At 59.6% G+C, this 20,746-nt stretch overlaps 2 protein-coding genes across 8 annotated transcripts; both read left to right on the top strand.

The window, feature by feature from the left end:
* Window positions 1-1,926: 1,926 nt before the first annotated feature.
* On the top strand, window positions 1,927-11,934 carry KLC2 (kinesin light chain 2). Of its 6 annotated transcripts, none has more exons than XM_046014862.1 (16): window positions 1,927-2,000; window positions 2,828-3,102; window positions 5,633-5,863; window positions 6,009-6,078; window positions 6,698-6,920; window positions 7,630-7,717; window positions 7,813-7,914; window positions 8,011-8,184; window positions 8,292-8,391; window positions 9,046-9,095; window positions 9,192-9,259; window positions 9,742-9,850; window positions 9,953-10,111; window positions 10,188-10,312; window positions 10,539-10,596; window positions 10,919-11,934. In XM_046014862.1, the coding sequence occupies exons 2-16, from the start codon at window positions 2,875-2,877 to the stop codon at window positions 11,000-11,002; spliced, it is 1,869 nt and encodes a 622-aa protein (XP_045870818.1). In that variant the 5' UTR covers window positions 1,927-2,000; window positions 2,828-2,874; the 3' UTR covers window positions 11,003-11,934. The 6 variants fall into 6 exon arrangements, with proteins under 6 accessions (XP_045870818.1, XP_045870815.1, XP_045870814.1 ...); XM_046014859.1 differs by lacking the exon at window positions 1,927-2,000 and adding an exon at window positions 2,018-2,167 and having other exon boundaries at window positions 2,865-3,102; XM_046014858.1 differs by lacking the exon at window positions 1,927-2,000 and adding an exon at window positions 2,019-2,167.
* Window positions 11,935-12,618: 684 nt separating this feature from the next.
* Window positions 12,619-20,227, top strand: RAB1B (RAB1B, member RAS oncogene family). Of its 2 annotated transcripts, none has more exons than XM_046014865.1 (6): window positions 12,619-12,746; window positions 14,409-14,481; window positions 14,771-14,866; window positions 14,961-15,056; window positions 18,493-18,624; window positions 18,721-20,227. In XM_046014865.1, exons 1-6 carry the CDS (start codon window positions 12,733-12,735, stop codon window positions 18,913-18,915), a joined length of 606 nt encoding a protein of 201 aa, XP_045870821.1. In that variant the 5' UTR covers window positions 12,619-12,732; the 3' UTR covers window positions 18,916-20,227. The 2 variants fall into 2 exon arrangements, with proteins under 2 accessions (XP_045870821.1, XP_045870822.1); XM_046014866.1 differs by lacking the exon at window positions 12,619-12,746 and adding an exon at window positions 13,410-13,504.
* Window positions 20,228-20,746: the final 519 nt, after the last annotated feature.

Raw genomic sequence — 20,746 nt, 5'->3', positions numbered from 1 at the left:
GAAGAACCTGGCTGGACGTAACTGGGAGGCGCACAGTGTAGGGTTTTAGCCGACAAGCTGACCCTGAGCAGACCCAGTGTGGTGGCTGTCAAACTTAGCCTGGCCTGCAACTTCACAGTGGGCAGGTGGCACTGTGATTAAGTGCGGACTATCCCTCTGTGATCCGTGAAGTTCACTCCCTGGCTGGATCCCTGAGCCCTGGACTGACTGAGCACCACATTCTGAGCCGTCTCTGGATTGAACCTAAAATACACCCCGAAAAAAGAAACTGGAATGGAGAAGGGTCTGGAAACTGGAGAAGGGAGGGTAAAGGGATAGGTTTGTCAGGACAGGCAAGGAGAAGACTGGGCGGGGGACCACAGAGGTCTTCAAATATCTCCACTAGGAAAAAAGAAGAAGCTATTCTTCCTGAAGATGGAACTTGAGTTTGGAAAGTACTTTCTGAGCTGAGGAGAAACTTCCTAACCTTTAGATCAGTCTCACAGCAGAATGTGGTGAGCTCCCTGTCTCCCTGTCAAAGGACATCCTTGACCTAGGGATGTAGGACCTCTCTCCCTGGCAGAGATGATACCAAGGGGATTCGGGCATCCACCGGGACACTGAACCTGGGGGACTCTGGGTCTGAACCCACCCTGACTCATGAGGAACACCCAGATCTTCGGGGACCGGTGCCAGGCTTTGTTATGCAGGGTTTGTACCTCAGGGGATTATCCTGCTGTCACCCACTAGAGACATGACCTAGAGGGCAGTGGGGACAGAGGCAAAGTAGCCACCAATCCAGAGCTGCAGAGCATCTCACTTAAACCTGGGCTTGGAAGCTATTTGGCCAAAGCAACAGGTGCTCCGCTCCCACACTTTTTTTTTCTTTTTTAAAGATCTGATTTATTTGACAGAGACAGCAAGAGAGGGAACACAAGCAGGGGAGTGGGAGAGGGAGAAGCAGGCTTCCCGCTGAGCTGGGAGCCCAATTCCGGGCTCGATCCCAGGACCCTGGGATCATGACCTGAGCTGAAGGCAGACACTTAACGACTGAGCCACCCAGGCGCCCCCACACTTTTTTCTAAACCAACATTTACTAATTGTTTTTGTGTGGCTGGCCAGGGGCTACTGTGGGAGTGAACATGACAGGCAGGTCTGGGCTGCATTCTAGGGAGGGAGGAGACAGAAAACCAAGAAAAATATTAGAAGAACTAAGTTCTACAGAGAGAAACAGGTGTAGGAGGGGGCTCTATGGGAAGTCAGGGATCAGAGAAGGCTCTCTGAGGACGTGACAGTTACTCTGAGCCCGGAATCACTTTGCCTTGGGCAACTGGTCAACAGACATCACTTGTGGCCATTCACCCACAGGGACAAGAGTGTCTGTTTCCGCAGATGCCCAGCTGCCCTTCGTCAACTTTTTCTCCCTTAGGACCAAGAAGGGACATAAACAGTTCTGAAAGTTGGGTGAGGGGCATAACTAGTCTGTAGAGACAAAGGGGCCTGGGATCAGACCTGGAAGACGCGAGTAACAGCAGTGCTCGGTTCGTTGGGTCTTTGTGGGCATTAAATGAGTACATGCACTTAAAGCATCAAAGCGTCCGACACACAGTAAGAGCTCAGGAAGTGGCAACTACCTCGATAAACGTCAATAAATGTCAAAAGTCTGGTTCTGTATTCGGAGGAGGCCAGGCCTTCTTGCGCCTCGGTTTCTGCCGCGGTCCTCTCTGGCCGTGGCACTGGGTGCATTCAGGGTTAGGATCTCCCGAGCCTTTGCACACCCCTGCGGCCTCGGGGCGGTGTACAGTCGAGGAATCCGAGGCCGCGGGGGTAGGGGTTGTGGCCTTTGGGAACCGGTGCCTCGGGGAGCCCACGCCCCGCCCCCGCAGTGACCCCGCCCCCCACATCGCATGGCCCCGCCCTAGTCCCCCCCTCCCAGCCCCGAGAGACTCCGGCCTGCGCGCTCCTTTAAGGCAGCCTGCGGGAAGAGAAGAGCGCGTTTCGCCCCCTCCGACGCCGCCGAGGTAGAGGCTTCACCTTTAAGGCGGCGCGGGGACTGCTGGGAAGGCCGGCGGGATGGAGGCGGCGGGACCCGCTCACGGCTGCGGGTCCGGGTGAAGCGGGGCGGGAGCCGGAACCTGAGCAGGAGCCCGGCCCGAGCCGAAGGCGTAGGTCCGCGTGGGCCGATCAGGTCGGGAGACGGGCCTCTGGGTCGGCCTAGGGGAGGGGTCGTCATGGGCGCAGGCTGTGGGAGAACAAGGCGGGTCTGCAGGGAGGGGGCGCGGTCCTGGGTGGACGGGGGCGGGAGCTCGGCCTTTTCAGGGGAGGGGTCCGCGGGGCGTCGCGCCCGCGTATGGGGAGCGGTCATTGTGGGCGCGGCCTGGTTGGGGGGGACGGAGAAGCTGATATCTCAAGGCCCTCTAGGGGAAGGGTCTCCCAAGGGGCGGCCTTCCCTAGAGGAGGGGCTCTGTGACTCGGCCCGCCTGTTGGGGAAGGGGCTGCCCGAGGGGTTGGGGCTGCATCCCCTAGAGGCGCCGGGGTCTCCTGCACGGGAGTGAGCCTCCACGATCCCTGTAGGACCGTCCTCCAGCGCTCCCTGTCCTGGCTAGGGGAGTCCCCGGGGAAGTCCCCCGCCGGCCTGAGCCGGTGGTCTGGGCTGAATCCGGGTCCAGCCTCACCGGCCTCACCGCATTGCGTCTCCCCCGCCGAGAAGAGCTGGGCGCGCCCCCTGTAGGCCGAGCGCGGGCACGGTATGGGTTGCCGGCTGGGGGACCCGGGCACCCGGGGGACCCAGGCGTCCTGGGGCCGGAGGTGTTTACCTAATTCGGGGCGGACGGCGGTGTGGCCAAAGGCCCGGCTCTCGCCTGCCCGCCCCCTCGCCTTCACAGGCGGCACGCCATGGCTACGATGGTGCTTCCGCGGGAGGAGAAGCTGAGCCAGGATGAGATTGTGCTGGGCACCAAGGCCGTCATCCAAGGCCTGGAGACCCTACGCGGGGAGCATCGTGCCCTTCTCGCTCCCTTGGTAGCTCATGAAGCTGGTGAGGCGGAGCCCGGCTCGCAGGAGCGATGTGTCCTCCTGCGTCGCTCCCTGGAAGCCATCGAGCTGGGTCTGGGGGAGGCCCAGGTAGGCTGGTGTGGGATGCTGAGGTGGGAGGTTACGGGAGGGATGGAGTCTTCCAAAGGAATCCTGGCAGTGTAGGAACAGAACCGGAACAGGGAACCATGTGGCCTCTGGAGCCCATGGTAAGACCTCAGTAAATATCTGGTGAAAAATGAACCGGCTTTGAAAACCCCAGCTGTGCCTTGCCTCAGAAGAGCCTTAATCATCCTTTAGTCCCCACACAGAACCCTGTTCCTGACTTCTCTGATGGGTAGCAGAGGCCAAAAGCATAGGAGAACAAAAAGGAGATCCTTAAGAACCGACCCCCACATTCATTCTCTTATTCATTCCTTTACGGGTAAATTATCAAGTGCCCACTATGTGCCAGGCAATCTGTTATGTGCCAGAGACACAGGTCCAACAAGAGACAAGATCTCTGCCCTAATCTACTGGGGAGAGAGTCAGAGACATACGTACATTTGTTACATATTGTGATTAAGTTCTACGTAGAGAACAAGATCTTGAGATAGCTTAAAGCCGGAGGTCTTATTTATGGGTCAGGGAAGACTTCTAAGGAAGTGACATTTAAGCCAGAACCCGAAGGAAGAAATGAACTGGCCTCCAGAAAAGGGAGGGAGGCAAGAGGTTACATGTGCAAAGGTCCTGAGATAGGAAAGATCTTGTGGTGGGAGAAAAGAGAGAAGACCTGTCTAACCAGAGCTTCCTGGGGAAGGAGAGGGACAGGAGAGGCCTGTGGACAGGGCAGGAGCCAGATCATGTTGCAGCTTAGTAGTTTGGGTCGTATTCTCAGAAAAGCAGGAAGCCCTTGGAGGGCTTCAGTAGTCAAAAGATACAGTCTGCCTTAGATATTAAAAGCTTCCTTTGGGAGGGCCTGGCTGACTCAGTAGAACATGTGACTCTTGATTCTGAGATTGTGAGTTCGAGTCCCTTATTGGGTGTGGAGATTCCTTTTAATAAAAGAGTCTTAAAATAAAAACTCCCTTTGGCTGAGAGGTGGAGAATGAACCATAAGGAGTGCGTCAAGGGTTGAAGCAGGTGGCAGGTAGCTAGCAAGCCTCTGCCTGAATTCAAATGAGGAATGGTAGCTTGGACTAGAGGTGGCCGCGAGGGAGGAGAGAAAGGGCCTGGTTCTGGATGTTCTGGATGTTCTGGAGGTGGGTCCAGCAGGACCTGGAGGTGAAGTAAGGGAGAGAGGAGGGCAGAGTAACCCAGACTGTGGTTGGAGCAAGCGAAGGGGGCAAGAAAGCCCACATGATCGGGGGTTCTGTTTTGGTCCTCTTGACACTGGGTCTGCCGGGACGATATGTTGACGGAGATAATTCAGGAGGCCCTGGGGTGTGCTGGGGAGGACAAGGAGTACACACTTTCTCCAGGGCAGAGTGTTGGCTGAGATGCCGTCTGGCTCCATAAGTCCTGGGCAGGTGGTATCATCTTGGTTTCCTTGTCTTTAAAATAGGGCTCATGCCATCTGCTGTGTATACTTCCAGGCTGTTTAGGGAATTTTTTTAAAAAGCTAGTGGTTGTGAAAACACCTGTCACTTACGGATTTGCTAGTCCACTAGAAAGTGCGGGGTCCCAGACGGTCACAGGCCTGGCCCTGTGGCAGTGCAGTGTGCTGGTCATTCCCTCCTTGGCCAGTTGGCTGCCGGGTACGGAGAGAAACACAGAGGGGTCCCCCTCCTAGTGTGCGTAGACACCGACACAGATGGGCAAGAGGATGGCATGGAGGGAGAGTGCCCTTCTTTCCCGGGGCTGCAGGAATGACCCTGACTGAAAGGTGGACAGAGAGTAGAGCCTGTGCGAGGCTCCAAGGCGGGAACAACCTGAGCACTCAGGAAAAGAGTCCTAGAGGTTGGAAAGACAGGTAGGGGCTGAAGCTGAGGCCTCTGGGTCCCCTTCCCCTCTGGTTCCCACACACACATACATACACCTCTCAGGGACACATACACCTCTCCTTTCTAGGAGCTGCATAAGGCCAGGGGCTTACCTTGGCAGAAATCAGGACGGGGTCTTTCCGTGTCCCTTCAGCCACTTCTCAGGGTTCTTAGGAAATTGCTAGCCCTGGGGTAGGGGGTGCTGGGAGAGTGGCCGCGGCAGCAGAGCTTAGGTACAACCCCCAGGAGAGACAAAGGAAGAGAACGACTAGCTCAGGGAAAGCGCAGAACCCCAGCCAGGCCTCTTCGTGATCAACTCAGTGAGGTGGGAACTGGGAGTTTAATGCAGAGGACCAGCTAGAGGCCCAGGGGAGGGGATGGACTTTCTCCGAGTCCAGCAGAGCCAGCCTGGGAACCCAGGGCCTGACCCCAGCAGGAAGGAGCTGGGAGGGGGTGTGGTCCCAAACCTCCTGGGTTCAGGTCCTGGACTAGGGTCTATTTGGGGCCTTCGGGGGAAACTCCCTTGATGAAAGGAGAACTTGATGGCCCTCGGCCCTGTAGGCAGGGCCAGGCCCCAACACCCCAGGAGGCCCAGGCGGCGGGGGGGGGGGGGGGGGGTGGACGCGACTAGCCCTCATCCTGGCTGGCTGGCACCGCAGGTGATCCTGGCGCTGTCGAGCCACCTGGGGGCCGTGGAGTCAGAAAAGCAGAAGCTGCGGGCTCAGGTGCGGCGTCTAGTGCAGGAGAACCAGTGGCTGCGCGAGGAACTGGCCGGAACCCAGCAGAAGCTGCAGCGCAGCGAGCAGGCCGTGGCCCAGCTCGAGGAGGAGAAGCAGCACCTGCTGTTCATGAGCCAGATCCGCAAGCTGGACGAGGACACGTCCCCCAAGGTGAGCCCCCACCACGGCCGCTGCAGGGCCATCGGGCGGGGGAGCCGGGGAGCAGGGAGGCACACGGAGTGCACTGGGCTCTGACCCGGCCACTGACACTTGGGCCGCCATGCCCCTCCTCCCCTGACGCTCATTCTGTCCTCAGGAAGAGAAGGGGGATGTCCCCAAAGACTCACTGGATGACCTGTTCCCCAACGAGGAGGAGCAGAGCCCAGGTGCAGAGAGGCGGCCGGTTCTGGGGAGGGGTAAGGGGGGGGCTATGGGAACTCCTTGTCCTTGGGACCCAGTGGTCACCAGAAACGGTGACCGAAAGTCCACCGTGTTCTTTCCCGCCGCGTTTCTGATCATCCCAGCCCAGCATGCTGGAGTCGTCAGGCAGGTCTCACGTGTTGCTTCTCTCCCCCTAAGCTCTGAGGAACAGGTATCGCAGTGGAGAGCTTTGGAGCAGCCTGGCCCGGGCTCAAGTCATGCTCTGCCACTAGTCGTCTTGGGACCACTGGTTTCTCTCCCTCTCAGCCTCCACTGGGGGTTAAGGAGGACGCACGTATGCCCAGAGCTGAGCCCGAGGCCCATGTTCATCTTACGAATGGCATCGAGCCCCCGTGTCCAAGTCTCCCTCCTGCAGATGGGAGGCTGCGGCTCGGGGGTTAGGCGGCTTGCTCTACAACACACAGCTTGAGGGATTGGGACTAGGACTCTACCCACTCTACAGATGGGGAAACTGAGGCAGAATAGCTAGTGACTTGTTGGGTAGGTCAAAGGCATGGCTTGCATGTGCCAGCCCCGCCCTGGGGGGGGGCAGTCGGTACATCTGGTCTGCCCTTGGCCTTGCAGCCCCCAGCCCTGGAGGAGGGGATGTGGCTGCCCAGCACGGAGGCTATGAAATCCCAGCGCGGCTCCGTACACTACACAACCTGGTGATTCAGTACGCCTCCCAGGGCCGCTACGAGGTGGCCGTGCCACTCTGCAAGCAGGCGCTCGAGGACCTGGAGAAGACCTCAGGCCACGACCACCCTGACGTCGCCACCATGCTGAACATCCTGGCTTTGGTCTATCGGTGAGGGCACCTCTAGTCACAAGCATCCGTGGGAGTCTGACACTGCCTAAGGGCTCCAGCCCTGGGTCACAAACCACCGGTCCCTGCTGTGGGCCAGGACTGGGCAGCTCGGCTCTACCAGGCAGCCCGGCCACAGATGAGGAGCTTATGCCCAGAGAGGCCTGGGCCTACGGGGTGCCTAGGGCCTCCTGAGCCTGGGCTACAGATAGACTTATTGGAGGAGAAAGGCTTGGGCATAGCTAGGGATGGAGACAGCACCTGAGGACTCTTAAGGACACAAGGGAGGCCGCCCAGATCTTTGGGGGAGAAAATTAAAAAAAAAAAAAGGGGGTCTTTGGTGAAAGAGGAGTTGCCCAGAACATGAGAGGGTTGGAAAAGTTCTCCTTGCTGGAAAGAACAGTATGCGCAAAGGCCCTGGGGAGTAGACAACAAGGTTCACTGGGTCTGAGGAAGTCGGGGTAGAGTCCTGGGGAGTCTGGCACATCGTATCCCAGTACTCGATGCCCCGGTGAGTTGTGAGTAAACTGTTCAAAGTCCCCCCCCCCAAGCCCCTGGAGGGCAGAGGCTGACCAGGTCTCCCCAACCCCTGCGTCATAATCACATCCACTCATCAGTAAATACCAGAGGAGTGACCATGGGGTTCTGGGGCCAACAGGGGGAGGGCCCTGGGCTGGAGGACACCCCTCACCGTGCTTCTGCCTGCACTCAGGGACCAGAACAAGTACAAGGAGGCTGCCCACCTGCTCAACGATGCCCTGGCCATCCGTGAGAAGACACTGGGCAAGGACCACCCGGCTGTGAGTGAGAGTGGGTGGGAGGTGGGGCTGCCCCCTGCCCTGTGCTGGGCAGGGCCCTGGGTCACTGAGTGTCAATTCTGCACCCCCTTCCCCAGGTGGCCGCAACATTAAACAACCTGGCAGTTCTGTATGGCAAGCGGGGCAAGTACAAAGAGGCCGAGCCCCTGTGCAAGCGGGCGCTGGAAATCCGAGAGAAGGTGGGAGCAGGCAGGGCTGGGCAGGCCGGCAGGGCCTAGCAGGCAGGGGCCGAGGGCAGCCCTGAGCCCAGCCACTGGCTCCCGCTCCTATCCCAGGTCCTGGGCAAGTTTCATCCGGACGTGGCCAAGCAGCTGAGCAACCTGGCCCTGCTGTGCCAGAACCAGGGCAAAGCCGAGGAGGTGGAGTACTACTACCGCAGGGCCCTGGAGATCTACGCCACCCGCCTTGGGCCTGATGACCCCAACGTGGCCAAGACCAAGAACAACCTGGTACCCTGAGCCAGGAGTGGGGCGGGGCAAGGGCACGAGTGGGGTGGGGGGAAGGAAGGAGAAGGCTCAGCTCCCCACATCCCCGCTCTCTGGGCCCTTTTCTCCAGGCCTCCTGCTACCTGAAGCAGGGCAAGTACCAGGACGCAGAGACCCTGTACAAGGAGATCCTCACCCGTGCCCACGAGAAAGAGTTTGGCTCTGTCAATGGTGAGGCTCAGACCACCCTGTGCCCCCGGCTCACACAGCGCAAGCCTGGCCGGCCATCAGCTTCCAGGGCAAATACTTGAGCTTGGTGGGCCCTTGTGGGGTCTGACTGGTTCCCAGCCGTGTGTACGCACGTGTGAACACACGTGCCCAACTCACACAGCCTCCGGGGTCCTGCTGGTGCTGCATATACCCTTAGCAGAGTCTTCCCCTTCCTCCGCTGGGCGATTCCTGCTCACCATGAGAGCCCACCCCAAGTGTTTTCCCGGCTGGGAAGCCTCCTTCCGGCCCCCAGTGGTCAGTCACTTCCTGCTCTGGGGTCACCCAGCCTGGCCTATCATTCAGGCCCAGCATGTGTCCCAGGCTGTGGACTTGAGGCGTTTAAGGACCTGCTCCCCCCAGCCCTCTGTCCCAAGCCCCTCAAACACAGGCCCGCGCCATGTCACCATGTCACCTCCGTGTTCCAGAAGAGGGTCAGTATTGTTTCGAGTCTGTTTTTTGTTCACTCATTCATTCATTCATACCTTCATTCATTCAACAAAGCCCAATCCTGATCCTTCTTGGGTACACCCGACCTCCTCCCCAGACCCCAGTCCTATGGTTCAACCAGGAGAAGCCTATATGGGAGGCTGGTGACGGCCCCCTTTCTCCCCCCAGGGGACAACAAGCCCATCTGGATGCACGCAGAAGAACGGGAGGAGAGCAAGGTAGCTCTGTGGGCAGGGCTGGGGAGGCAGGGTGAGCCGAGGGATATGTAGAGGGGAGGGCCTTCTGCCACCGCCCCTGATCATTGCTTCCTCCAGGACAAGCGCCGGGACAGCACCCCCTACGGGGAATACGGCAGCTGGTACAAGGCCTGTAAAGTAGACAGGTGAGGATGGCAGGGCACGGCTGGAACTGGAACAGGCGGCAGGGAAACAGCATCCTGGGTGGGGGCCCAGTCCGGGCTCTGCGCTCCACAATGCTCACGTGCGCGCACGCGCACATACACACACACACACACACACACCTCTGTGTCAATTTGTCTTTCGAGAACAGAGTCATAGGCCACCTGTCCCAAAAAGACTTTCTGCACTGGGACAACCTGATTATCTTGCCCTTGGGTCTCCCAGCTTTTAGTCCTGGTGACGACATCCCACTTAGAGCTCTGGGGCCAGGTCCCTAACCTTAGAAACCTGGGGTGATTCTAAGACAGGAGAGTCTAAGTAGGCCTAGCACAGGGCTGGACACAAGAGGGGAGAGATTCTGGTTGGCGGGATGGTTCCTTGGGGCCCCATGTGGGCCGGAGGCTAGGATGGGCCTGGTTCCCCGGGGAGCACGGAGTTGGACACCACCCTGCTGTCCTGTCCACAGCCCCACAGTCAACACCACCCTGCGCAGCTTGGGGGCCCTGTACCGGCGCCAGGGCAAGCTAGAAGCTGCACATACGCTAGAGGACTGTGCCAGCCGCAGCCGCAAGCAGGTGGGCCAGCGGGCACGGGGGGTGTGGGCAGGGACCTGGGTGGCCGTGTGTGTTCCCGTCAGGATTCAGGGCTCCAGCTGATACGCCCCGCTCCTCCCTCAGGGCCTGGACCCCGCAAGCCAGACCAAGGTGGTGGAATTGCTGAAGGATGGCAGCGGTGGGCGTGGAGACCGCCGGGGCAGCCGGGATGTGGCAGGGGGTGCCGGGGCGCGGCCCGAGTCTGACTTTGAGGAGGCAGGGCCTGCAGCTGAGTGGAGCGGGGTGAGTCTGGGGGCTGGGCGGGGCCAGGAGGAGGGGTCGTCAGTGTGGCAGAGAGAAAGACTGGTCCGCCCCGCAGGACGGCAGTGGTTCCCTGCGGCGCAGCGGCTCCTTTGGGAAGCTCCGAGATGCCCTGCGGCGCAGCAGTGAGATGCTGGTGAAGAAGTTGCAGGGTGGTGGCCCCCAGGAGCCTCCTAACCCCAGGTGAGCCTCTGACCCGGATGGGCCTCCCAAGAAGCCACCCGGTAGCCCGCCAACCCCAGATGAGCTCCTGACCCAGGTGAACTCCCTCATCTCCTGCAAGCTCCGCCACCCAACAGATCTGCTCCCCTCCGGTCAGCCTCCGTCTCCAGCCCCCACCTGACCCCTTCCCACTTCCTCCCTCACCCCGTTCCGCCCTCGGCAAATCCAGGCGTTCCTTTCTCCTCAGGATGAAGCGGGCCAGTTCCCTCAACTTCCTCAACAAGAGTGTGGAGGAGCCCGTCCAGGTATGGCTGGGCGGGTGTGGGGGCACAGGGCAGTGAGGCCCAGGCCCCAGGGCCCAGAGACTGCATGTCCTGTGTACTGGCCGAGCTTGTCGGTCACGTCTGTTCATCCCGAAACCTTTCCGGCTCTGTGCCAGGCCTGGCTTTGGGCTGGACCCTGGGAAGACAAATGAGGGAAACCCAGCTCCTGCCTGGGCTGGACGTGCAAGTGGCCAGGGCGGACGCAGTGACTGTGGGGGTGGGCGGGAGGGCCAGGGACTCTGGCTGATTGGGCCCCATCCGGGCAGCAGCACCACCCTGAGCCGCCTGCCTGCTCTGCCCACAGCCTGGAGCTACCGGCTTCTCCGACAGCCGCACCCTCAGCTCCAGCTCCATGGACCTCTCCCGACGAAGCTCCCTCGTGGGTTAATCCTGAAGGGGCAGCCAGTTGCCAGAGCCTCCACCGGCACTGCCCCCACCCCCAGCCCTTCGCATGGGCCTGCTGCTTGCCCCACCTGTCTCTCCCAAGGACCCCCGTCTTTTCTGTTCAATCTCAGGGTAACCTCCTCCCTTGTCATCTCAGCCTGAGCCCTGGAGGCTGGGCCTGCCCGCTCCAGCTCCGGCCCTTATTTATTCCATCCAGCAGGGCCCCCTCTTTAGGTTCAGGGCCAGGTGAGAGGCTGGCCAGAGTCTCCAAGATAGAGACTCAGTGGCCCGCCCTCCCCAGGCCCCTGCCCCCCCCCCCCCCGGGAGCCAAGAACACTAAGCACCTGCGGTCCCTTCAGCACTCCTGCCCTTCTGCCCCCCACCCCCCGGCCGTTGCTTCTGTATATAGAGAAATAAGTTATTGGCCGCGCCCCTCCCCTCAGTCCACGGTACTGCCCGGTTATGCCCTCACCGTGCCCTTCTCTAGTGGTACCGCCCAGGCCTTAATCACCCCCATTCCGCGCGGTGGTATCTTCGCTCTACATCTCGGGGGGCGGCGCCTCCCCAAAGGGTTCCCTGGGCCTTCTCGCGCTCCTCTTGGCCTCTGAGGGGCGCGTTGAGCCCCATCCTCGCCCCATCCTCGCCCCATGCCCCAGGACGGAGAGCCCTCCCCTTGCCCGTCCTCTCACCGCCGGGTCCCGCCCCGCGTCCCGGCCTTACGCACTGCCCCTCCCGCCCGGCGCCGCCCAGGCACGGCCTGACCCCGCCCCGGGCACCGCCCGTCGAGCCATCCTGCCACGCCTCTCCCCTCGCCTGCAGCTTCTTGCTAGGGGCAGTGATGGCCCCTGTGGCAGGAGGGGCTGCCCCAGTTGCGGGGGTGAGGCGGTCTCTCTATTTTCAAATGTTGCTGTAGAAATAAAGACCGTTTGAATCTGAGCCGGATTTGTTTTGGGGGCGGAGGCCAAGGGCCCCTAGCGTCTCCAGATTGGGGGTGAGGTCGGGAGAGGCTGCGAGCGTGTGTGTGTCGCTCACGTCCGGTCCGGCGCTGCTGGAGCCCAGGTAGTTTGCTCCTTTCCCGGATTTGTTTGGGGGCCTCACAGGTTGAGTTTTTTCTAACAACCTTCATCACTGAAATTCTGGAGACCGCGGGCTTTGAACTCTGCCCCTTACTAAGCTGTTTTATCTTGAGCGAGTTACCGAGACGAGACCTTTTCCATCTATAAAATGTGGGTGACGACACCCTCCGGGGGCTGCCTCTGAGTTAGGAGTGCCAGCACACCAAGAACCCCAAATAAGTGAACTTCTGATGCTAAAACTGCGAGGAACTGCGAGGGTAGGGATGACTGCCTCTGCCAGACAAACATGAAACGTGTCAACCCCAGCCCTAAACTGACCTCTTACGGTCGGGACGCGTCAGGTGTCCTCCAGCCTAGGTACGGCTATAGGGAGCGAACTACAAGCCCCAGAAGGCAATGCGCGGCGATGATGAGGCGTGGGCTGGGAGACGCGGCCTCGGGTTTACGCCTGCGCAACAGCAGACGCGGGGGGTGGGGGGTGTTGTCGGGCAAAGTGAAGAGACTACAAGTTCCGAGAAGCAACGCGGCAAGGCCCCAGTCGGGAATGTTTGCGCCTGCGCATCGCGGGCGGGGCCTCTGGGGCGGAGCGGCCACCATCTTGGAACGGGAGGCGGAGCGGAGCTGACTGGGAGCGACCGAGCGGGCCGCCGCCGCCGCCATGAACCCCGAATAGTGAGTGAGCCCCGCCCGCGCCGTCCGGCGCAGCCTCGATCCCGAGTACGGGGCTGTACGCTTACCGGGGTTGTCCGGCCTGGGTCAGGACGGAGCGGCGCCCCCACATCCGGGTCTCTCTTCCGCTGACCCCCCCCCCCCACATCCGGGTCCTGCCCCTCCCCCCGGGGGGCCCCAGGACCCCGGCTCGGCACCCCGAGTTCTTGCACCCGGGACCCAGACACTGCGACCCCAAGGGGCACTACTTCAGCCCGAAGCACCGATCCCTAACAGGCCTATTGGTCAGGTGACCCCGCAGCCTCGGTCTCTCCAGGCCTCAGTTTCCCCACCTGCTGCTTGCAGTGGCGGTCTGGGTGCTGACGACGGTCCCGGCGTTTTGGAGCCTGTCCAGACTCGGGCCCTTTAGGTCTGACAGTAAATCCTTTTCTGTTTTTCCCGTTCTCCCGGAATCCGGTTCCTGGGGCTGGGCAGTGGCGGGAGGCCCCGAGGGACTGCTCTGGGTCGCTCTCCCGGAGGTCCACCCTCAGGGGCTGCCGCTTCGGCCTTTGCTGGGTCTAGCTGCCCTGGCGCTCCTGGAGGCCAGTCCCTTCCCGCCTTCTCCTCACCTTTGTGCAGGGCCCCTGCGCCACCGTCACACCCCTTCCCTTCGCCGTCACGCTGCCGATGAAGTTTAGATGAATGTGGCATTTGTTTCTCCCCTTCCAGTGGGATTCTCTGTACCTCAGACTCTCCTCACTTCTTGGTCACTCCCCCTGCGGGTAGGTGGCCCACATGTCTGCCCCGGACTTCTCCTGACCGTTCCCCCGGTGTCAGTTGTCGTCTGCCTCTTCTGCCACTTCCTATTTCTCCTCCAGATCCAGGCCTCAGATTTCCTTGGGGAAGGGAGAAGCTCTGAGCTGGATTATAAGGGACCCAGAGGGGAACCGACAGGCTCTCACAGAGACTCTGGAGTCTGAACCTGGTTTCCAGCCTTAAAGTTAACAGCTGTGTAACTTAGGGCAAGTCACTTCCCTCTTCTGACCTCTGCTTTCCTCATTGGTTGGGAGAAACACCGTCCCGCCGCCGAGGGCTGATGTGAGGGCTGAAATGAGACGATGCATTCGCAGTGGTTAACGTAGGGCCAGGTGCAAAGTAGGAACTCGGTGTGTTTTAACTGCGGTCATTGCTACTCGTTGGCCACCTCTTAGAGGCTTCCTACCACGCTCTTTACATAGATACTCACTTAACAGGTTCTAGGCTGGACCCTAGCTTCCGTTTCTGGGACCTCCCCTGCCAAGCCAGATGGGCCCCAGGGCAGTGACGGGGGTTTCCTAACTAGCCCCTACTGGCCCTGAGACCAGAGTCTGTCAGGTGTCAGGGTAGGACACCCAGCTTTTTCTCCTAATGATGGTGATCCTTGGTAGGTTATGTCCCTCCCTCTCTGTGCCTCAGTTTCCTTCTCTGTAAAGTGGGAATTCAGACTCAGTCCTTTGGGCCAGCTGTAGTATGGGGGGTGGTCAGCCCTTTTCTTCCCAGGACTTGTGGGAGGATATTGTGAGCACCTAGATACTCCGAACCAAGGCAAGCCTCACAGCGTGGGAGAAAGCCGTAGTTGTGATTGTAGGATGGCCTGACGGGTGCGCTCCCTGCCTGCCTTCATGCCTTTCCATCCTTTCTCTCTAGTGACTACCTGTTTAAGCTGCTTTTGATTGGTGATTCGGGCGTGGGCAAGTCATGCCTGCTTCTGCGGTTTGCTGTGAGTAAGAAGCCTCCCGTACCATCCACCGGGGTCCTGGCTGGTGGCAGGAGGGAGAGGGGGCAACCCAGAGCACGGTGGTTGCAAGACCTTGGAACCAAGGATGAAGTCGCAGGACCTTCTAGTAACATCTCTGACTGAACAAAGACACAGGGCTGGCAGATTGTGGTGCTGAAAGTGGGGGCTTAGCAGTTACAAGCTTGGCCGGGGCAGGGACCTAGAGGGAGATTTTCCAAATGGGCTTTGGGCCTGTTCACCTAGGCCATTTTGTTGGTCCCTCCTTTTCCAGGATGACACATACACGGAGAGCTACATCAGCACCATCGGGGTGGACTTCAAGATCCGAACCATCGAGCTGGATGGCAAAACCATCAAACTTCAGATCGTGAGTGTCGCTCTTCCCAGTCCCTGGTTCAGAGGTGAGGACTCTGGGCAAGTAGCCCGGGGCTGACCTGCCCTTCTCTCCTGCTGTCTTGTAGTGGGACACGGCTGGTCAGGAGCGGTTCCGGACTATCACTTCCAGCTACTACCGGGGGGCTCATGGCATCATTGTGGTGTACGATGTCACCGACCAGGTACTCCTCAGGTCACATCTCCAGTTTTGCCTCCTCGGCTTCAGGTCTTTGGTTCTGGTTTTGTTCCAGGTTTTGGGTTTTTTTTGTTTTTGTTTTTGTTTTTTTAGGATTTTATATTTTTTAAGTAACCTGCACACCCAGCATGGGGCTTGAACTCACAGTCCCTGAGATCAAGAATCGCATGTTGTACTGATTGAGCCAGCCAGGCACTCCAGGTCTTTGGTTCTTGTTTCCTTTTACTCTTCCATCCTCCCTTCCGGATGCTGCCTGGAAGGGAGACTGTGCTTGGACTCATTTCACAGGGAGGGAAACCGCCGCAGAAGTGCGTTCTGCTGAGGCCGCGGTGAGGATTGGCAGAAACGGGCCTCACACCTCCTGGATGAACTTGCCGCCTTATTCTAGAGTTTCTAGGCACCTGTGTTTCGAAGGGGTTTATTTAGTCAGCTGCTCGGTTGCTGTGCTGGGCCCCCGGCTTCCTGTGTGAAGACACTTCGAGAATCGAGTGCAGGGCTTTAGACGGGCGAGGGAGCCCAGCACTCTGGGCGCAGCATGAGCAGAGGGTAGGAGCCGTGGGTCTGCTGCGGCAGCGCTGGTGGTGGTGACAGGCTGACCCAGTCCCACCGTCCTTTACGGTTTGTACAACTTGTCACGGCCTCTTAACACTCCGAAGAAGTCTGCAGCAGGTTCCCATTTTACAGGTGAGGAAATGGGTCAGAGCGGTGAGGAGACTTGCTTGGGGCCGTGTCGCTAGTTAAGTAGCGGAAACAGAAAACCTCGGTCTTCCGATTCTCCTTGCTTTATTCTTTCTACTAAACCTTGTTGGTTAGTGGGGAGCAGGCCCTGGGGACACGGAAATGTTTACATCAGGGCTGGAGGTGTTCCTGCTCCGACGGGCAGCTGGGCCCTTGGGCTCACCAGGAACTCACGATGCCTTCTGGACAACAAGCTGTGCGGGGACTGTGCGCTACGCAGAGGTCATCAGGGGCCTCTGGCTGCCAAGTTCCATGACCTCATTGCAGTTCTGGCCCTGATGGACCTCTCACGGCTTCTACCTCCCTCCTCCTCCCTCTCCTTGGAAAGTTTGCTATCTCCAGCTCTCCTGCCTCTTGCTACATTAGCTTCTCTTTTCAGTGACTGTAGACCGGTTTGCCCTGCGATGCCGCCACCAGTCCCTGCCCTCTCCACCCCTCCCCACCCCCGATCTTGTGCTTCCTGACTTTCCCTGCATGGGTCTGGCCACTTTGTGGTTTGACTTCTGTCTTCTGTTCTGTCGTTCCTGTAGAAACGGTAATCACGGTGCATCTTCTCTGTGTTCCGTGTTGCTGGCACTTTGTGCGGTAGTTCTGACCTTCATGGGATCACCCAGTGACCTGAACGCTGGGGTCCCTTTCTTCCAGATGAAATACGCTTGGGGAGGTGTTAGGTCACTTGCCCATGGTCTCATAGCTAGCTCGTTTGCGAGGAGAGGCAGAGCCAGTGTTTGAACCCAAGGTTCTTGGCTTCTGAGCTTACCCTTCCCTGCCCCTAGGCCACCTCTCCTGAGCTCCAAGTCATCTTCAGACCCAGCATGTCTAGCGCTGGTCTCGGCGTCTCTCACTGAACCGGCTGCTGCCTCGCCATCTTTGTAGCAGAGCTCCTGTTGGCCTGGCCAGAAAACTCTCCCCTCCCCCGCCCCTGTTCTCCCCACCACCTTCTCTCTCATGGCCTTTCACGTGTCACAATAGCAGTGATGAGGACGACAGCCGCTCCTGCTAATTAAGCACTTGTTACAAGACAGGCCTGCATTCATCATCTCTTGCGCACAACAGCCCCACTGAGAGCTACTGTTTTATCAAAGTGAGGAAGCTGGAGCTCCGAGGGGTCAGGTGACCGGTCTAGGGTCACACAGTAAGTGGCAGAGCTGGGGCTTATCCAGCATGGTCGGACTCTAAATCCCGTGCTCTCCCTTGCTTCGCTCCCTGGCCCGGGGCATATCTCTTCCCTAGATCGTTCCTGCCACCTCCGTTGGTCGCCATCTTCTTGCCAGTCTGATCTGGCCTCTAGACTCCTGTCCCGACTCTCTTCCCAGAACTCAGGTGTACTTCTTTGGATCCCTTCCTGAGGAAACCTTTGGGGGCTCCTGGTTGTCCAGATTCAGCCAGGCTAAGACCTTCCATTCTCCGGCCTGCCTCCTTTCCCCACTCCTTCTGTGCTCAGGACCTGTGTCTCAGCAGCCTTCAGCTTCTCCTTGCTCCCTGGAGGAGCCGTACCCATCCCGAAGCTTGACCTGCTGTATGTCCTCGCCTTGCGCTTTCCCACCCTTCCACTTGCTTCCACGCAAGGCCGGTTCGTCCCGTCGGACACAGGTCAGCCGCAGTCTCTCCAGGCGGAGGTGGTCCTGGAGCTCCGGCAGCACTCATCACCCGGTCTTGCCATTGTGTGTGTGTCCCTGTCTAGTCCTCCACTGTCCCCTGAGTGCATTAGGGCAGGACCCAGGTATGTATTTGTCCCTTCGTCGTCCACAGGGCCCAGCCTGGCAGCACGTGTACTTTTGAACTCAGTGGGTATCGCCACGCTTCTGACTCCTCGAGAAGGGAAAGTGTGGCTCTAGCTCAGCCACGTTCCTAAAAGTTCTGTCTTTGTCTCCGAGCCGGGGTAGGGGGCGGGGAGCGGCCAGCTGTCGGGAGAGCCGGTCTGAGCAAGGAGGCTGTTAATGCCGGAAGCAGGCTGAACATCTGGCTCTGTTCCCAGGATGCACCTGTCCCTCATGGGCCAGGGTCTCCTCTGCGAGGACCGTCCACCTACCACTGGGCTGAAAGCCTTCACACCTTATAGGGACTTTTTTTTTTTTTAAAGATTTTATTTATTTTTTTATTTATTTGACAGAGAGATCACAAGTAGACAGAAAGGCAGGCAGAGAGAGAGAGAGAGAGGGGGAAGCAGGCTCCGTGCTGAGCAGAGAGCCCGATGTGGGACTCAATCCCAGGACCCTGAGATCATGACCTGAGCCGAAGGCACCGGCTTAACCCACTGAGCCACCTAGGCGCTCTCCTTACAAGGATTTTAAGGCCACTGTGGGGAATTTTGTGATTCTTGTTAACCTGTTCCTGTCCTTTTCTGTCTCCTCTCTGGTCTCTCTCCTGTTGTCATTTGCTCCCCCCATATTTTTGGCCTTTTGTGTCTCAGGGAGACTGGCTGCAGGAAGCTGGCCCTTAGGCCCTTGGCAGACAGCTGGTGCTGTGCCAGGTTTGGCTTTGGGGTTCTCAGATGGAGTGGGTCAGGGAGGAGATCTAAGCCTAGAGGAGAGGGGACAGCTTCCTTTGGGTCCCTGAGCTCAGGGGTTCTGTCTCTCTTGGGAGCCCAGGGAAACCCCCTTCAGAAGCCTCTGCTCTCCTGGCCTTAAGTATGGGTGGGCGTCGGGAGCAAAATAACCGTATTTTGATTCTGGCTCCTCTAGGAATCCTACGCCAACGTGAAGCAGTGGCTGCAAGAGATTGACCGCTACGCCAGCGAGAACGTTAATAAGCTCCTGGTGGGCAACAAGAGCGACCTCACCACCAAGAAAGTGGTGGACAACACCACGGCCAAGGTGGGTGGGGCCTGGGTCGGGCCCCCCCGGGGTGGGCTGGGATCTGCTGCCCCTCACTCCTCCCTCCCCTCCTCTTCTCTCTTCTCTCCTTGTCAGGAGTTTGCGGATTCTCTGGGCATCCCCTTCCTGGAGACAAGTGCCAAGAACGCTACCAATGTCGAGCAGGCATTCATGACCATGGCTGCTGAGATCAAAAAGCGGATGGGGCCTGGGGCAGCCTCGGGGGGTGAGCGGCCCAACCTCAAGATCGACAGCACCCCTGTGAAGCCGGCTGGTGGTGGCTGTTGCTAGGAGGGGCACGTGGGGTGGGACAGGAGGGGGCACCTTCTCCAGATGATGCCCCTGGAGGGGAAAGGAGGTGGCCTCCCTCTCCTGGGGCATTTGAGTCTGTGGCTTTGGGGTGTCCTGGGCTCCCCATCTCCCTCTGGCCCATCTGCCTGCTGCCCTGAGCCCTGGTTTTGTCAAAGCCCCCAAGGAGGATACCCAGGACCTTTGGCTGGGGTGGGGATGTGGGCTTGCTCTGCTGCTGCCTGTAGGTAACCTTAAAAGAGACCCCACCACACACCTTTCTGTGGGATGAGGGCTCCTCTGTTTCCCTCCCTTGTACCCCCCCACCCCCAGGTATGCTGCAGTGGGTTTCTTTCCTTTACCCTTTTTCCTTCTGTCCCCACTCCCTTTCCCCAAGAGCTGGGAGCCTCCCTGGCCTGTACAGTCCCTGGATGCAGTGAGAGCGCCAGGGGCCAGAATGGGACCAGGGGATCCAGGACCCAGGATCCAGGGCCCTGGGCTGGACCTCAGGAAGGGCTTGGGGGCCGCAGGGGCCCAGCAGCCCACCCTTTCCTCTCCTCTCCTCCCCGCCTCCCCTCCGCGTGCCTCGTCCCCGCCCCTTCCATACTCACAGCTCCAGCCGGCCTCGGTGGGGTCTGAGCACATCTAGAGCAGGTGGGCGGACAGCCATGCTGGGCCTGTGTCTTGAGCCCAGAGGGATCCTGCTCCTGCCACCCCCTGCCCTGCCAGAGCCAGGCCCCTGTGCCGCCTGCCCACCGGCCCCTTTGTCCCCGTGGCAGGCAGAGGCGTTAGGCCCACGGTGCCAGAGGCCGGGCGCCAGCCTTAACCCTTGCTCTGCCAGCACCTCGTCCCTTTCCAGGAGGCAGCACAGCTGGGTCATTCTCCGCCTTCTGTTCCGTGGAGCCTGTGAGGGCAGGTCCGCGTTCCCTGTCACTGCTGCTCCTCTGGGCACTGTCGGTGCAGACCCAGGGTCCGGGGCCTCTCCCCTCACCCCCTCCCACCCAGGATCCTAGGGCCTCCCCCCCCCCCCCCCCCCCCCCCCCCCCCGCCGTCTGGCACAGCTTCTTCCTGCAGAAAAAACAAACCTTTGGTCTCTACCTGAGAAGCCATGTCCCTTGTGCTGTCTTTCGCCTGTCCCACCTGTGCCCTGCCCTCCAGCTTATATTTAAGTCCCTGGGGTGCCCCACTCCCAGGTTCCCCTCTGGTGTCATGTCAGGCATTTTGCAAGGAAAAGCCACTTGGGGAAAGACAGAAAGGACAAAAAATAAATAAATTTCCACTGGCCCTCGGGTGAGCCGAGGGTTTTTGCAAGGAAGTTGTGGTGGTTGAGTGTGGTCTGTGGTGGGAGCTGTCTTGGGGCGGGGGAGTGGAACTGGGGCCCAGGGCTTGGCTGGCGGTACAGGGGTCCCTGGACTGGGCAGTGTGTCCTAGGGTTGCTGGTGAAAGTCCTTGACCCACTTCCTAAAGCCAGGAGTGCTGCCTGCTTTCGCTTCTGTGGTGTGTCCCCACGGGCCCAGCACGGTTCCGGCAGCAGGGGAGGCAGGCGGCCATGGGCGAGTACCGGGTGAGCAGCCGCACACACCCACACAGGTGCACAGCCGTCCGGCCTGTAAGGTTGCGCTGCAGACGCGCCCCATCATACCTGGCCCGCGTCCCCTGCCGCCCCCTCTCCCATCTTTGCTCTGGGTTCAAGCCAGGTGTCTCGCCCGCTGGGACAGTCCCAAGTTCTCCCACTTTGGACCTCAGCCTGGCCTCCCGGGGCGGCTAGTGTGCGAATACAGTGTGTGAGGGTAGGGGTGCGTGTGTGCGCGCGTGCGCTCCTCCGAGTGGACCC

The sequence above is a fragment of the Meles meles genome, chromosome 8 (genome assembly GCF_922984935.1).
Source record: "Meles meles chromosome 8, mMelMel3.1 paternal haplotype, whole genome shotgun sequence".
Lineage (NCBI taxonomy): Eukaryota > Metazoa > Chordata > Mammalia > Carnivora > Mustelidae > Meles > Meles meles.
This window is presented reverse-complemented; position numbering and strand designations above follow the sequence as displayed.